Raw genomic sequence first — 16,103 nt, 5'->3', positions numbered from 1 at the left:
TTCATCAAGCTTTGTTTCCATATACCTCATACACCTTACCTTAGGAATCTAGTACTAAAATGACTACTGACTAAAGCAGTGATTCTTGAAATTTTGGTTGCTTTAGAACTTCTTGGAAGGCTTGTTAAACACAGATCCCTGGACCCCACCCACCCTGAGTTTGTTTCAATAATTCTAGAGTGAGACCTGAGAATTTGTGTTTCTGACAAATTCTTAGCTGATGCTGATGCTGCTGTTTGGGGTAAAGGTAGGGAATACACCTTGATAACCACTGAACTAATGTATTAAATTGTAAGCTGTATCTCCTCTCAGGTGTTAGCATTTAAGAGGAAGCATGGGTTTTGACAGGTAAGAAAGTTGATGATTGGAAACTGTGCTATGATAATCACTCTGCATCTCCATGAAATGGCACAAGACCAAACTTAGGCAGAAAAATACTGATGATCCCTAGCAATGTGCTCTAGGAAACCCAGAACCCTGGGTCCTATTAGGCATTCCCAGAAATCAGAGAAAAATTGATTCTTCACATTCAATAAAGAATAGTTTTTATCATAGACTTCTAGAGGTCTACCCAGAATTACGTGACCTCAAATGTCCTTCTAGTTGCTTGAGTGGCTCTGACAACCCTGAAGAGGTGGGAAAAGCAATAAAGGACAAGATGAGGGCAGAGCTGAGCCCCTGACAGCTGCCTACGCTTTCTCTCCAGAGGTATAAATGCCACTCAGGAGGGAGACTGCAGACTGTGTGCAGTTTGCATTAACGAAAGAAAAAAACAATTCTTGATGCTTTAGCTCTTGGGCCTTGGACATCTTGCTTTGCCACTAGCTTCTGAGATTAGTTTCCTCAGTAAAACAAATCTGTGCCTGGAATTCCAGGTGAAATCTTGTCAGGCAATCTGAGGACTTTTCTTGGTATCATTGGTGAGATTTACTCTTTTCCTAAAGTGTAGTGAGGGAAAGCTGATGATCACACCTGAAGCTTTAAAAATATTTGATATCTATTTGCTCTCTGCTTATTGACAATTATTCCTGCTCTTACTAGGGCAGAACTGTCTGGGCAAATGTGGTTTAAAAACATTCATTAAAGTCCAGCAAAGCTTCAAATCAGGTCACCGTGCTAATGGAGTTGGCTGGATACTTGATCTCTCAAGTTAGATTGTTTATGGTATAAACTGTCCATAGTAAGCAATCGTTTGCTTAAGATCCAGTGCTCTTGTCGTCATATTCTTTTTTGAAATGATCTACCAGCATTTGCTTTAAAATAATTTTACTGCTGTTCTCACAATTTTGCTGACAAATGTATAGTAACTTCCAACGTTGCTTAGTGAAAGGTACAAATCTAGTAAATTACATGGTCACAGTAAACCTAATATTCTGGAACTGACTCTTTAGATAATGAGCCAAGAGGTTTTAAGGATTTAATTGATGAGTAGAATGGAGCTAACAATGGGCTACATACCGCCTTTCAATGGTACTATAAAGAAAGGAGGAAGGGCAAGAACAAATGCAGGTTACAAAGAAAAGCACAGATGGGGGTGGGAACTGTTTTCTTTTCACTTCAGTGGCTCTTTTGGGCTATATTGACTAATCCCGAAAACTGCTTTTAATACTAAAGCATGACCTAACAAATAATTGGTGGGGATAAAAGTAAATGTCCATTAAAGTAAATGCCTATGACAGGTGTAAAACTGGTCTGATAACTACTTTCTCCAAATCTGAACAAATTTCATATGGAAATGCACGGTCTGGGAGGGATGGAAGAGTTCAGTCCTTCCTTAATTTCATCTTTTCAACTTGTGGTCCCTACTTCAAAAAGGAACATTTTAAACACTATAAGGTAAAAGTATTATTGATGGTAGAAAATCTGAGTTAATGGTATCAAATTGTTTTCTAGTTAGTTAAAAAATTATGTCCTTGGAAATGCTAGTCCTGGATTAAAAATCCAAGAAATAGTAGTCTTGGAATAAAAATAATAATAATAATAATTTACAAAAACCCCTTATGCCTAATAGTTTTGGTTAATGTAAAAGCTTTGTTATATAATGGAATCAATTACGATATGAATTATTTTGTAAATATCAATATAAGAAAATTATTTCTATAAGGAGCATGCTTATATAAAATCAATGTAACATAATGAGTTTATAAGATGCATAATAAACTTATTAAATATTTATAACCTGCCTATTGTAGACCCAAATAGTAAGAAGTATTATAGCTTATAATAAAGATAGCAGTGAGTATTCATTGCAAATGAGATCATTATCAGGATAGCCTTGAAGAGCTATACAACTGGATTTTGGAGTCAGATTTGGGACTAAATTTTGGTTCTACTATCTGCTAGATTTCATGTCCTATAAAACAAGGTCTGTGATGCTTAACTATAGCAGTAACTGTGGGGTTATAAAGGGTTTAGCATAGTGCCAGGAACTTAGTAAGCTCTTAACTAGTAGCTATTATCAAGCTGGATTAATCTGGCAAGGGTGTAGGTAGGTTGTGATATTTGAGCTGGGTCTTAAAGAATATGTAGGACTTTGAAAGGAAAGGGGTGTGCTGGTAGAACATTCTAGGCGAGGAGAATTATAGGAGCAAAGGTGAGAAGTAGTTGGGCCAGACAGAGTAGAAAAAATGTGAGCACAAGTTTGAGTAGGTGAAGTGGGGCCCCAAAATGCTAGGCTTTGAAAATCAGAAAGAGAAGTCTGACCCAAGGACTGTGGGCTAAGGGGGCATTTGCAAATATTGGAAAGGGAAAGTGATAAGGTCAAATTATTTGAGGAAGATTAGCCTGGTAGCAATAGGCAAGACAGTTTGGGGAGAGAAGAAAATGGACTTAGGAAGGCTAGCAACGATACGAGATAATGACAGCCTAAAATAATACAGGGCAGTGAAAACTGAAAGGAAGGATTAAAACACACTACAACTGCTGAGAGTTATTTTAAGGTTGTTTTGACTGCTCTGATTCCAATAGCACTTACTACCATTTAATGAACACTTAACATAATGTCTGTCACAGAAAATGTGTTTCAAGTGTCACCTTATTTAATCTTCAATACAACTCCATGAGGTACATTATCCCTATTTTAAAGATAAGAAAACCAAAGGTGAGAGAAGTCATATCACAATATAGTTCACTTCAGAATATTTCTCATGGTTTATAATAATGATGTGATTATTTGGTTGTATGTTTCTCCCACACAACTGGAATTTTCAAAAGGCCAGTCTCTTTACTTCACTACTTTATCGTTAGCAGCCTGATGATAAGAATGCTACAGAATAGAGTGTTTAGCAAATCTTTAGAGAGATGGATGAATGAATAGATGGATGCGTCAAAGCTTACATAGCTAATAGGTGAGGAACCAGAATTCAGATCAGGGTTGTTTTGTTCCAGACCTATATATTACCTACCATTATTCTATTTCTGTGCCAGCAAGATAAAATATATGAGAAAAGGAGAAGCACGATACAAAAACGTCTGTATTTATAGCAGCATTCTCCAGGAACGTATTTTCCATATGGCAGAGTTCCTTGTCTTGAAGCCAATTACTCCATATCCCTTTGAGAGGCCAGGATGCCTATGATAAACCATATTTGGCTAAGGCTGATGAGGGAACACGGAGCACAAGGATCCATACGAAAGCTGTGTCACACAGACTTTTTTAAACACAGAGCAGAATGTATTTTATAAGCTGTGGTATCCACAGGTCATGCTGGCAATTTCAGATTCTTGTGGTTTGCTTTTTAATTTTTTTCAACAGTGCTCTTCCAATATAATTTGGAAAAGGTGAGAACCTATGGCATAACACAATGTCCAAATATAAGCAATCAATGTGATTAACTGAATGCCCAAAATATGACTGTATACATATTTCTCAGGGAGGGAGAGTAAGAATACATGTATTTTATTGTACATAATCACTATTCTCTCAAAAGTTAGACAGTAAGATACACAAGTGACTAATAAGAACCTGCTGTATAAAAAAATAAATAAAATTAAATTTTAAAAATTTTTTAAAAAAGAAAAGATACACAAGTGTGTGATGGTTACAGTGAAAGAATGTTTGCTTGTAGTCTGTATTGTGATAATATTATCACTTAATCAGACCAAATTATACTTCTAAAATGTCCCTCTGGCCCAAGATCATCTTAGTGTGGTGATAAATAATGTAAAAATAATTTACTTTTCTTGTATTTTAATATGCAGACTTGTAAGTTTGGGATTCTTTTTTTTTTTTTTTTTTTGGGTGGCGCTACGTGGGATCTTTATTCTCCAACCAGGGATCAAACCCATGTCCCTGCAGTGGAAGTGTGGAGTCCTAACCACTGGACCACCAGGGAATTCCCAGTTTGGGACTTCTTGACTGAATATAATCAAAGGCAGGGAATATTAATCTGAGATCCATGCCTCCCAAAGGGGGAGGTATCATCGTTAAATGGGTTCAGCTTAATTTGAGCAACTTAAAAAAATTTAGGACAATTTTCCCTTCAGATTCTTTAAGGAAACTATGGCTCCTGCACAAAAGACAACCCACTGGCCTAAGAGGTACCATGATTTGTGGAGCTTATATAGCTCCATGTAGTGACCAGACTGATAAGCAAAAGAAGATTGGGAAAATCTATGCCTTTAAAGTGTTTGCAGCTGATTTGATGGAGGAAGGAAAAAAGACAAAGTAGTAATGGAAGAGGTAGTGATTTTTGTAGTAGGTGTATTCTATAGGCGCTCAAATGGGATCTGAACAAAGATCTATGGGAATGAGTGGCCAGGGAAAAGTATTTAACTGAGGCAGACTAGGAAAGAACAGGAGGAATAAACCAGTTCAGAAACAAGAGTATGAGTGAGGACAGATGAGAGACGGCAAGAAGACTGAGTGTGAAATGACTCAATTATTTGACTTTTGCTTGAATTAATGTAATTTTAAGCAGTGCCTTAATAATAAGAAACTGATTTCTTTACCTAGTTAGGGAATGAAAGGAACTCTTTGTACCTAGTTGGGAAATGAGAGGTTGTAATATACTGCCCTTTCTCTATACCAGACCCGCTGCCTCTGTGCCTTTTTCCCTCTGAACAAGAGGAATGAGCACATGTTTATAATGTTTACTCTTCAACAGCAAAACACAGTTCTTATTCACCCTTCAGTAGGTTCTTCATTAGAGTACACAGCCCTTAAAGTCACCAGAGATCCAAGAAGATATTCACTATTTTAGATCTTGAGCTTTCCCTGGAACTCTTGACAAACCAATCACCAAAGCAGTAAAATGCAGTGGTGAAGAGCAAAGACTCTACAGTCAGCTGGGCTCCTTTTAAAACACAGTTCAGCCACTTTCAGCTATTGAGCTTGGGCAAATCTCCTCTTTCTCTTTGCTTCAGTTTCTTCATCTCTAAAATGGGGAACGTATCTGTCTCATAAAATTATTAAGAATTAAATGAGGGCTTCTCGGGTGGCGCAGTGGTTGAGAGTCCGTCTGCCGATGCAGCGGACACGGGTTCGTGCCCTGGTCCGAGAAGATCCCACGTGCCGCGGAGCAGCTGGGCCCGTGAGCCATGGCCGCTAAGCCTGCGTGTCCGGAGCCTGTGCTCCGCAACAGGAGAGGCCACAACAGTGAGAGGCCCACGTACCACAAAAAACAAAACAAAACAAAAAAAGAATTAAATGAGTTAATTTAATTAACTCATAAAGCAATCAGAACATTACCTGATATATGGTAAGCACGCCAATAATAGGAACTATTAAAATATAATATTTCTATTCTAGGAAATCAAGCATGTGCTATGTGTGTGGTACTCATCATTCCAAAGAGTAGGCAGCAGGTATAATTCCAATATATGGTAGTTGAGTTTGTACAGTATGCTGGAATTAGGCTGATGAAGACACAGCTTATGAGGAGTTTTAGTGTATTTTATAGGGTTATCGCCACTGGATTTGCTAATATATTTAGCCCACGAATTGAATTCTTTGACTTGCAGGAGGATGTTGACAAAGCAGTGAAGGCCGCAAGACAGTCTTTTCAGATTGGCTCTCCATGGCGTACTATGGATGCTTCAGAGAGAGGACGGCTAATAAACAAGTTGGCTGATTTAATCGAAAGAGATCGTCTGCTTCTGGCAGTGAGTATTAACCGAACTACGCAGAACTCAAAATCTCTAGAAAGCGTTCATTGTTTGGATTGGTGAGTTGTTTTAATTTTAGTGTTCACTATATACTCTCTACAAATAAAACAAAAAGACTTCTACCAGCTCTTGTATATGAATGGTACCATTGAGCTTATTCTCGGATAGTAAGTAATCTGCACTCTGGTTTTAGATGACGTTAATGTCTACTCCCAGAATAGAGTCTACAGTCTAAACATTGGGTTTTTTTTACTTTATTTATTTAGTTAGTTAGTTGCACTGGGTCTTAGTTGTGGCAGGCGGGCTCCTTAGTTGCGGCATGCACGTGGGATCTAGTTCCCTGACCAGGGATCAAACCCAGGCCCCCTGCATTGGGAGCGTGGAGTCTTAACCACTGCACCACCAGGGCAGACCCTGAGTTAAATCAAATTAAACAAGTTTCTTTCCTTTACTGTAGAATTTCTGAGCCTTTATAAAATAAGGTCACATGCAGCATGAAGATCCTAGAATAATATACCAGCTTTCTTGAACTTACTTGACCACTGAACTCCTCAAGTGAAAAAATCTCATGGAGTTTGTTAAAGGTGCCCAGGATATTTCTTTAAAATAAACCTTATTTCTCCATAATCTAGCCCACCAAGACAGTTAATAAAATGGCCACTTTTTCCTTTCCTGAAATGTACATGTTCACAATGGTCTTGAATAAATTATGTTCTTTTTATAGGTGAAAGAGCGAATAATAAAGAAAAATCCATTCATGTGTTTATAAAAATGTTATTTTTATGTATACTGCTTTTTAAAACACATTTCAGCAGTTATATGAATCAGCACATAAAATGGGTGGGGGAGGTGTTTCCTTGTTTTTTCCTAGAGAAGCCAATTTAACACAAAGCAACAGCAACATCAGATTTCAGAGTAAGTTTTTACTACCTTTAGAATCTTAACTGGCGGCAACAGAAAGGCTTATGTTTTTTAAAATCAACATTAGCAATTATAGTTAATCAAAGGGCCATTTATTATCCAATCAAAGATTCAGCATAATTCACAGTATGTAAAAATATGGAATTAGAAGTTATACACAATACAACAACCATAACCAAAACATCCTGCAGGAAGAAAGCAGAATTTGTTAAAACTTGCCTTCCCTAATTTATCCGATCTGTGAATTACAGAATGCTGACTGCCTCTGTCAGCATAAGATCATAAAGGGGGAAGAAAGAGTAAGCATACAAAAATCATATTTGATAAAGTTTTGAGGTAGCATACAATATAATGCAGAGAGAGAAGACTGTACAACAGATAAGGAACTGATTTAAGAGTTTATCACCTGTACACTCCTGCCCCAGCAGAACATTACGCCCCAAAGTCTTTACAGTTCTGCTTAAGAAAAGGAGGAAAAGAAGAGATAGGTCATCCTAAAACCATTAGGGCACTATACTAGAAAATGTCGAACCTTACAGCCTGACCATTCAAACAATAATTTTGATATTAGTGGCAAAACTCAGAGTTTCACAATTTAAACTTTTGTTGAAGGAAACTCATGGATTAAAAAAAAATCCAGGGGTTACTTAAGTTTGTGTGAATATCCAGATGGGATGTAAAAATTAAAAATGATTATTGAGGCATTATTAATGGTCACTGACAGTAAATTGTCACCCACAGTTGTATCATACAATAAGTGAAATCTTGTTGGAACTCTGATCTGACTAAGGAGACTAAGTGCCACTCTCACAAGCTGTGTGTGTATCAAATTGTGACCAATTCATAGAAAGCTGGTTCACTGGCGGACGTTCAGAATGAGATAGAAGGGCACGAGGGTTTAGAAACCAGAATCTCACTACCTTTTCTACCCAGATCTTGCTATGTCCTTAAGCAAGTATGGTCTTAAGCAAGTCCTTTTAACTCTTTTTTTAGTCTCCTTTTTAAAAAGAGGAGGTTACAAAAGATTGCTTACAGGACTTCTTCTAGTATTTTCAAAATTCTCTAGCACACGATTACTCAAAATATTGACTATTTTTTTAATCTAAAATTTCTGTAGAAGTTTAGATTTGGGGTGTGATCTCTTTTTCAGACAATGGAGTCAATGAATGGTGGAAAACTATTTTCCAATGCATATCTGATGGATTTAGGAGGCTGTATAAAAACATTACGCTACTGTGCAGGCTGGGCTGACAAGATCCAGGGCCGCACGATACCCATTGGTAAGTAGCTTTGGGAAACCACCGTGGGTGACGGTAGGGGTGAGGAGATTATTGTAAAGATGAAAAATTCCAAACTCTCCCTTTTAAAGATGTCAACCAAGTAGGGCAGAATTATTTTCTTCTTGACTTTGAGACAATGCAGTTCTGAACCTGGACGTTCTGCTAAGATTCATCATATGGGTTTTAAAATTGTTTCAACATAATTATGCAGAAGATAACACTATAGATACTTTAGAAAATATTAAAGTAAGAACATTCGTATGCCCACAATTACTGATTTAAGCAGTTGTCTCTCTAAGGACTCAAACTTTTCAGAGCTGGCCTCTGAAATTATTTATTTGGGTTTTATTCCAATGGTGACATTTATACCCTTTCTATAATGTAATTATTTAAGCCTCTTTGTACGTTCCAGTATGAGTCAGCTATGGTAATCTGTGCCTGGTCTAACTCAGTATAGTTAGAGCAGACTAATTAAACAAACTAATTCACATTGATTTGTTTCAAATAGTTTCAAAGAAAGATGGGTCTGTGTTTACGGCTTAAGAATTTGTGTGAGTGAATGTGTATGCATTTTAGTATCTTAATAGAGTATGTACACAACGGGATAGGAATATGAAAAGGCATCGAGTCGGAAAACATTACAAGTAGAATTTAATTCATATAAACGTATTGACTATGGAAATACAACACCCTCCAGGACTGGCCCCGAAGTGCATTTCCAATCTAACTGGAGCATCCCGCTGGTTAGATGTGAGAGCCAGGAAGTGGAAAGGGGAGAGTGAGACCATGATGGGACCAAGAACTGTGGTTATTTCAGAAACTTTTACTTTACCCTTTGATAAAATGGGAGAAACCATTTAAAGTACAAATCGATCTTGATTAAGTAGCCTTCTTGCTATGATAGCCAGGAAGCTTTTGTGGGAACTAGAACGAACACAAAGCACAGTGCAACCTCAGGATGACCACATCAAACTTGGAGGCACATGAGTCAATCAAATCCAGATGGAAATGTCCTTTACTTCCGGCATTTTTTTTCCTAGATTAAGAGAGCTTGCTTTTATTGTTCGGCAGGCAAAAAGAAGAGAACTTTTTAGAACAAGCCAGTAGGAAAGGCTTGTCACTCACAGGGAGATATTTTTTTAATTCTACTATATTTTAATTTTACTATTTTTTAAATTATATTATGCACTTAAAAAATTACTGGTAGAACTCAGAGCTGTCAGAAACAGAACTCTAACAGTTTCTTTCTTAGTTACACACCTTTTATTTCCTTTATCATGAAAGAAAGGAAACTGAGAACAAGTATGATTTAGAAAGTAGCCCTCCTATAAGATCAGAGATAGAATAAATATTGTTCAGATCTTTTCCAATTGTGCATCTCTGCTTTGACCTAACTCAGTTTTATGGTTCCTCTCATTTCAAATTACTATTTGAGGGCTCAGTTTTTCATTTTGTAAATAAGCAGAGATATGTTCTCTCTTTCTTTTTTTTAAATTATTGTCTATACCTTCCTCTCACATCAGCCCCAAACCACCGTTCTGTGAATATCAAGCACATTTGTCTATAAATGATTGTGTGTTTTATTTTTCAGATGGAAATTTTTTTACTTATACAAGAAATGAGCCTATTGGTGTGTGTGGCCAAATCATTCCTGTAAGTTGCCCTCATACAATTTTCAGTTAAAAAAAAGTGAGTTCCAATTCTATTTCTTTTGTTAATGAAGATTTCTTGGGCACAAATGAATGCTTAGATATTTGCTAAATGTGGAGCAAATATAGTAATTGTTGAACTTGGGTCTCTCTGTGGCCGTACCCTTTGGATACGAACTAGTAGTCCGGAAACCTATCTATATTCTGGCATATCTCTTGAGTGTGTTTCCATATACAGCATCACCAAACCTTAACCTTTTACTCTATGGTTTGTTTTTAAGAAGATGTATTGTGTACTCTGTTTAAGACCCATGCTTTACATGTACATAGCAAAGTGGTCATTGTGCAAGACGCCAAGCATTTCAGTGAAGTATAGTATGGCCAACCACTCTCCAACACTTTCTATCAATATATCCTCATTGGGATTTCTCAACATAGAGAATAGTAGCAACCAGGGTGTTCAAATTGAATGAAATTTCTTAACTAAATGGAAGAAACTGTGCCAGAGGCATTTGGAGCACAGTATGGAATATATCCTACCTTCAGATAAGAGGCTTTGATACTCCACATTCCTCTTAGAGAAAGTACCATTTTATGCAGAATCATGAAGATCTCCTTTTATGTCCAACAAATAGGAGACTATCAATGATTTCACTTTGACTGACATATTCAGAAAGGCCAAAAAGGCCAAACGAAAAGATGATAAAATGTCCTGATGTTCTTAGAAGAGGAAGTGGCAATGACTTATCTTCTGCTCCAATGAGATTGAAATGTACACATATTAATATTTTGAATGAAATTGCTCATTAGTTCAAAAATCCCAATAAAACCCATAAAAACTACATAATCCTGAATACTAAGAATTGTTAATATTTACTGTATGCCTGTGATGAACAATTCACTGCATTAAACATTTGGCCCACTTTCTCTGTGAATCCTCAGGACAACCTTCTGAAGTAGAGAGGACTGTTTTCAGCACTTATAGATGATGAAATCATACACAAAGTGCATATAACGTGTCTGAATTCACATGGCTGCTCAGTGATTGAGCTGATGTGAACCAAGCTGTCAGCCTCCAAACCCTAGACTTCTGTGTCTTTAGCAAGATATTTGTCTTGGAATTAAATACTACTAAATATTATTATTGGATAAATGGTTACATTTAAAGACCTATAGGGAGGGAGGAATAATTACATTTTTTAAACCCTTACAGGTAACTTACAATATATTTAATAGTAAGGCTTGATTTCTAAACCATGCAGTGATTTTTTTTCCTGGTAGAAAAAGAACTCAAAATAACAGCACTTGATAAAATTTTATGACTTTCTCCTGCTCTCTTCCTGTATCTAGTTTGTTTGGAGGGTTTTTTTTTTTTTTTTTTTACATTTATGAGTTGCTTTGAGCAATGAACTTAATTAGAATATACCAGATGATTAAACAAAACTACTACAATTCTTGTTTAACGTCTACAGGGAGTGTATAATGTGGAAGTTAGATTAGCAAATGTGGCTTTCAGCAATACAAAGAATCTATTGTTATATATTGCTTTCTAGTGGAATTTCCCATTGGTCATGCTCATTTGGAAAATAGGGCCTGCCCTCAGCTGCGGAAACACAGTGGTTGTGAAACCAGCAGAGCAAACCCCTCTGACTGCTCTTCACATGGCATCTTTAATAAAAGAGGTACGTTTCCTAAATCAAAATATGTTTAATCTTTGGATGCTGAAGGAGATGGATGGGCTTTGGAGTGAATGTGGCCGTTAAAAAAAAAAACCTTTATTTTTTGGACCTGCATATTTAGCTGTTTTGGAACACAGCTGTTTCCTCCTTGAGTTTCAAATATAAGACTGCTACAGTCACATGACGATATTGAGAGGTGGAATCTTGTTTGTTACTGTCATTCCCATTTCTTTTCGTTTAGAATCAGAATAAAGTTGTATTTCAAATATCTTAAAAAAAAAAAAGTATGTGCAAGAAATCAGTAGTCCTGATTTACAGTAGGAAGACTTCATCTGTTGCTACTGTAAATTACATTATCTGCCAATGGCTCCTGTCCAGTGGGGACGCATTAAGCATAGCTGCTGGCAGGGACTTCTGGCAGTCAACCCAAATGAACCTCTGCCCAAAGGAGGACAGGAAGCTAGACCAGAAGCTTCATGTCCAGCTGCCACCTTATGATCACTTTTTTTATTTCTTTTGCCCAACACCCATGAATGCAAGTTCATGTTGAAATTGCTATGATTTTCTTTCAAATGTTGAACTGTAAGTTGGTATATAACTGCAACTAACAGCCTGGAAATTCTACAAATTTAAACTAGCTTAAACTAGTCTATCTGACGGTTGGAGGCTTCTGAGTTAATACGCTTGCTTGTGGCATTGGGCTACATTATTTCTAAACTCATTCACCAATGAGGGAATACCTTTATATTCTCTTTTCTATTACGGTTTCCTCTGCATTTACCTTCCTGCTCAAAAACTGACAAAAGAGCACATAGAATTTATTTTCATCAGCTATCTAGATTGTTTTAATATATTTTTTCTTGCAAACAAGTTATTGTCCTTTATATTATACCAATATTTAAAAAATAAGCTTTAGTCCCTAGAAATTTAAAATTCAGGAAATCTGAATCCATATCTTAAAAATATTCTTCACTTCAAATTAAAAGTAGGCAAAAGAGATGTCAAAATGAGACATTTTGATGCAAATAACATGAAATTTCAATGTGTTGTTTCAGTTGCCACACTGCTCTATACTTGATAATTCTTTAATTGGGATTGGAATCAATCTGTGAAGCTTGATCATGAATGGGATGACCATTTTTAACCTAACATTTTTCTGATTAAATAATGCTGATAGGAATTTGCAACCTAGTTGGTATGCCCTGATCAATCAACAGGTAGAAACTAAAAATGTTAAGATCGCTTTAGCTTCTTATTTTTGCTGAACGGATAATAAACACATTGTTTTCCTTCTTTGTGAGTAATTTACCAACCACTTTTACACACACTATCTTTTTGAGTTACTATTATAAAATTTGAGACAGCCATCATTGGAGCAAATGATCCATGAAAGTCAAAGATGGACTTACTCTGAGGAGAAATAGTCCCTCAATAATGCAACCCTTGAGGTTATTTTAAGTGGGCTTAACAATGAAATAAGAATAATAATAAATAATAAAACCACCTATATGCATCTTTCTTTGTAGAGAAACTCATAAGATTAGCATAAAGAGGCAGCTTTGATCCCATACTCTCCTCTTTTTTCTGTAGAATTAAATGATCAGTTCTGTTCTAACTATTTTACTTGTTATCTTTTAGGCAGGGTTTCCTCCTGGAGTAGTGAATATTGTCCCTGGTTACGGGCCTACTGCAGGGGCGGCCATTTCTTCTCACATGGATGTAGACAAAGTGGCCTTCACAGGATCAACACAGGTAACATCATTTACTGAGGCCAGTAGTGAAGCAGTTGGAAGCATGTTTTATGTTACTGTTTTTAAGCTGACATTTCCTTAAAACAAAAGTTCTTTTAATGATTTGTTCCTTATTCTAGCCTTCACACATGTTTATAGAACATAAGCAGATGTCGTTGAGATGAAACGAAATACCTATTACAAAAGCAGAAGGACTGGAGTAAACTGTTTTTAGTATGTTATTACTTTCTCTGACGAGAAATATGGCTGATTAGACCTTGTCGTATGATTAGTAAGGTTTATGATAAAAAATATAAATTAGACCACAGTGATTTGTATGAATGAATTGTAATTTTATCCTGTAGATCAGGGAAATCAAAGAGCAGAGCCTCACCCTTAGCTCCTTATTTGGGGCTCTCTCTTCCCTGAACATTCTGAAAAGGAGTCAGCAGCTCAGCTTCCCGATCCAACCTAACTTTTCTGCCTCAGTAGCTCCAGCTTGGCTATCCAGAAGATTAAAGAACAGGACCCCAGCCGTGGGCACTTCAGAGGAGAGGGATGGGGGAGAGGAGGGATGCTAAATGCTCTTTAAATGTTCTGGGTGTTGAAAATGCTTACTTTTTTAACTTTCTGGAGAAACAGGAAGAACATTCCAGATAGTGTGGAAAGGCTAATTTGATTATTTTATACTCCTAATTAGCCACTCCAATACAAAGAGTAGTTTACATAAAGAACTAAAATGAAAGAAAATAAAATTTTATTTTTCTTGATCTTTTTTAAACTAGATATATCAATATATAATTTTTTCTTGTTTTTTTAAGACATAGAGTAGAAAAAGTTTACATTCTACAAACTCCTAATTGAGGTAGGGGAAAACCAATTCTTCAGTCAGGAGTCTGTGGACAAAACAATTGGTAACGGTCAAGACACAGCAATAAATTAAAACATGATGAAGTCACAGTCATAGCAGAGGAGGTAAAGCAGGAAGGTACCAATTTCTCAGCCTAGCATGGTAGACCTTCCCCAACAGGGACGCCACATACAGCTTCTGCTCTAGATCCCAGACGCTTCTCTAGTTTGTCTGAGCCAGAGGCTACTGTTCCACAATGCCATCTCTGCATCACTGCCTGTTTGTCTTGGCTCATCCCTGAACCCCTACAGCACTTTAGGGGTACTTTATCTGCCCCCTCCCCCAGAAAACTTTGATATGAGAAGACTAGGAAACATCTAGGTTTAAATTCTAAGTCTACCCCTCCTAGCAGTATGTCTTCCAAAAGTTAAGTATCCTTACTAAACTTGAGTTTCTTCATATGTAAAATGGGAATAATAATATCTACTTTATTGAGTTATACCAAATAAAACTGAATAAGCTAATGAGTAGTAAAACATTTAGCATCCTACAGAGTAGTCACTAAATGGCATGATTATTGTGTGTTCTAGAGTCATTTCCATTCCCTTGTTCCTTCCCTCACTCTTTAATTTCTCACACTAGTTCATGAGGTGTGAGGGAAGAGGTCCCTTCTCCACAAAATATTTCTTCATCGCTGCCCCATCACTTCCTGATTATTTCATGCATCTTTTCATTCCCGCAGGTGTTTGCTCATGCGTGGCCACACCTACTATAATGTGGCTCCCATCACATGCCCTCTATGGCTTTCTCCGCAGTCTCAGGAGCATCCTGAATTTAAAAACTTTCCATCTGTGCCCCCATTGTCCCTGATATATAATTATGATAGCATGTTCTCCTTGCTTTGTTATGTATCTCTCTCCCTTTTGCTGACTATCCTCAAAGACTATCTTATTCATTCTCATCTCCAGAAACCAGTACAGTAACTACTGCTGATTGAGTATTAAAGAATTAAGTGTGACTAAGATGATTTTAGAAGCCACACAAAAGATCAGTCTTTCTGGGTCCTCTTTTAGCTTCAAGTTCGTTGCTTTGAAGATAGTAGTGAACTTGCCAAATGCCATGAAAGAGGCAAACTATGGATTTTATGTTGTTGTGGTTCATTGTAGCAGTCACGCTCATTATAAAAATGTTTCTGGCATGGTAAGAATTTTAATGTCCCATTAGATTCATTTAAAACAGAATCCAACCCACGTTGTGCAGGATGTGCTAAGTTAGAACATTATTTTGAGCATTTGCTACTTCTGCCCCACAAGGGCAACGCCACAATATCATGGAACATACTTTTTACCATAGCCTAAATAGTCCTTATCCTCTCTTCATTGTAGACCTTTTTGAGGGAAAAATGACAACATTTTACTTTTTTCCAAGTGAGGGAACAAAATCATGGGGCAAAAACTGATGTTTCCTTATTTTGACTTTAGCTAGACCTTTGGGAAAACTCAAACAAACCTTTTATTTGCCATCTGAAACTGCACGAAGTAAAAGTGTAACCTTTCTTTCTCACTCGTACCTCTAACCATTCTTCATGCTAGTTCTTTTGACATTTGTAGCTTTTAGAAAAATGCCTCTGATCTTACTCCCTTCCCCAAGACAAAAATTATCTGCTTTAATAAAGTTTCTCCAGCAAATCTTTCTAAGCTAAAAACAAAAAAAGAAACCCCAAAACCCCAGAAAATAAAAGAAAGATGCAGAGAAAGAATTTGGAGAATTCAAAGGGAGAAAGGCAAAGATTATTATCTAGAAAATACAAAATTCTTAATCACCTCAAATGAAAATTCAATTTTTGAGAGTGGTCATAAGAAATATGTTGTGGAACCAAAATGGGATAT

The 16,103-nt window shown here is 36.8% G+C and overlaps 2 protein-coding genes across 2 annotated transcripts in view; one reads left to right on the top strand and one right to left on the bottom strand.

Moving 5' to 3' along the window:
* LOC109549894 (cytochrome P450 1A5-like) overlaps positions 1-16,103 on the bottom strand; it is a 248,868-nt gene that overhangs the window by 181,477 nt on the left and 51,288 nt on the right. The window lies entirely within an intron of this gene.
* ALDH1A1 (aldehyde dehydrogenase 1 family member A1) overlaps positions 1-16,103 on the top strand; it is a 53,921-nt gene that overhangs the window by 20,863 nt on the left and 16,955 nt on the right. The window contains exons 3-7 of the mRNA XM_019934667.3: positions 5,962-6,102; positions 8,177-8,306; positions 9,898-9,959; positions 11,509-11,637; positions 13,273-13,386. Coding sequence (XP_019790226.1) covers positions 5,962-6,102; positions 8,177-8,306; positions 9,898-9,959; positions 11,509-11,637; positions 13,273-13,386 — 576 coding nt within the window. The remainder of the gene's footprint in view (positions 1-5,961; positions 6,103-8,176; positions 8,307-9,897; positions 9,960-11,508; positions 11,638-13,272; positions 13,387-16,103) is intronic.

Source organism: Tursiops truncatus, chromosome 6 (genome assembly GCF_011762595.2).
Source record: "Tursiops truncatus isolate mTurTru1 chromosome 6, mTurTru1.mat.Y, whole genome shotgun sequence".
NCBI lineage: Eukaryota > Metazoa > Chordata > Mammalia > Artiodactyla > Delphinidae > Tursiops > Tursiops truncatus.
This window is presented reverse-complemented; position numbering and strand designations above follow the sequence as displayed.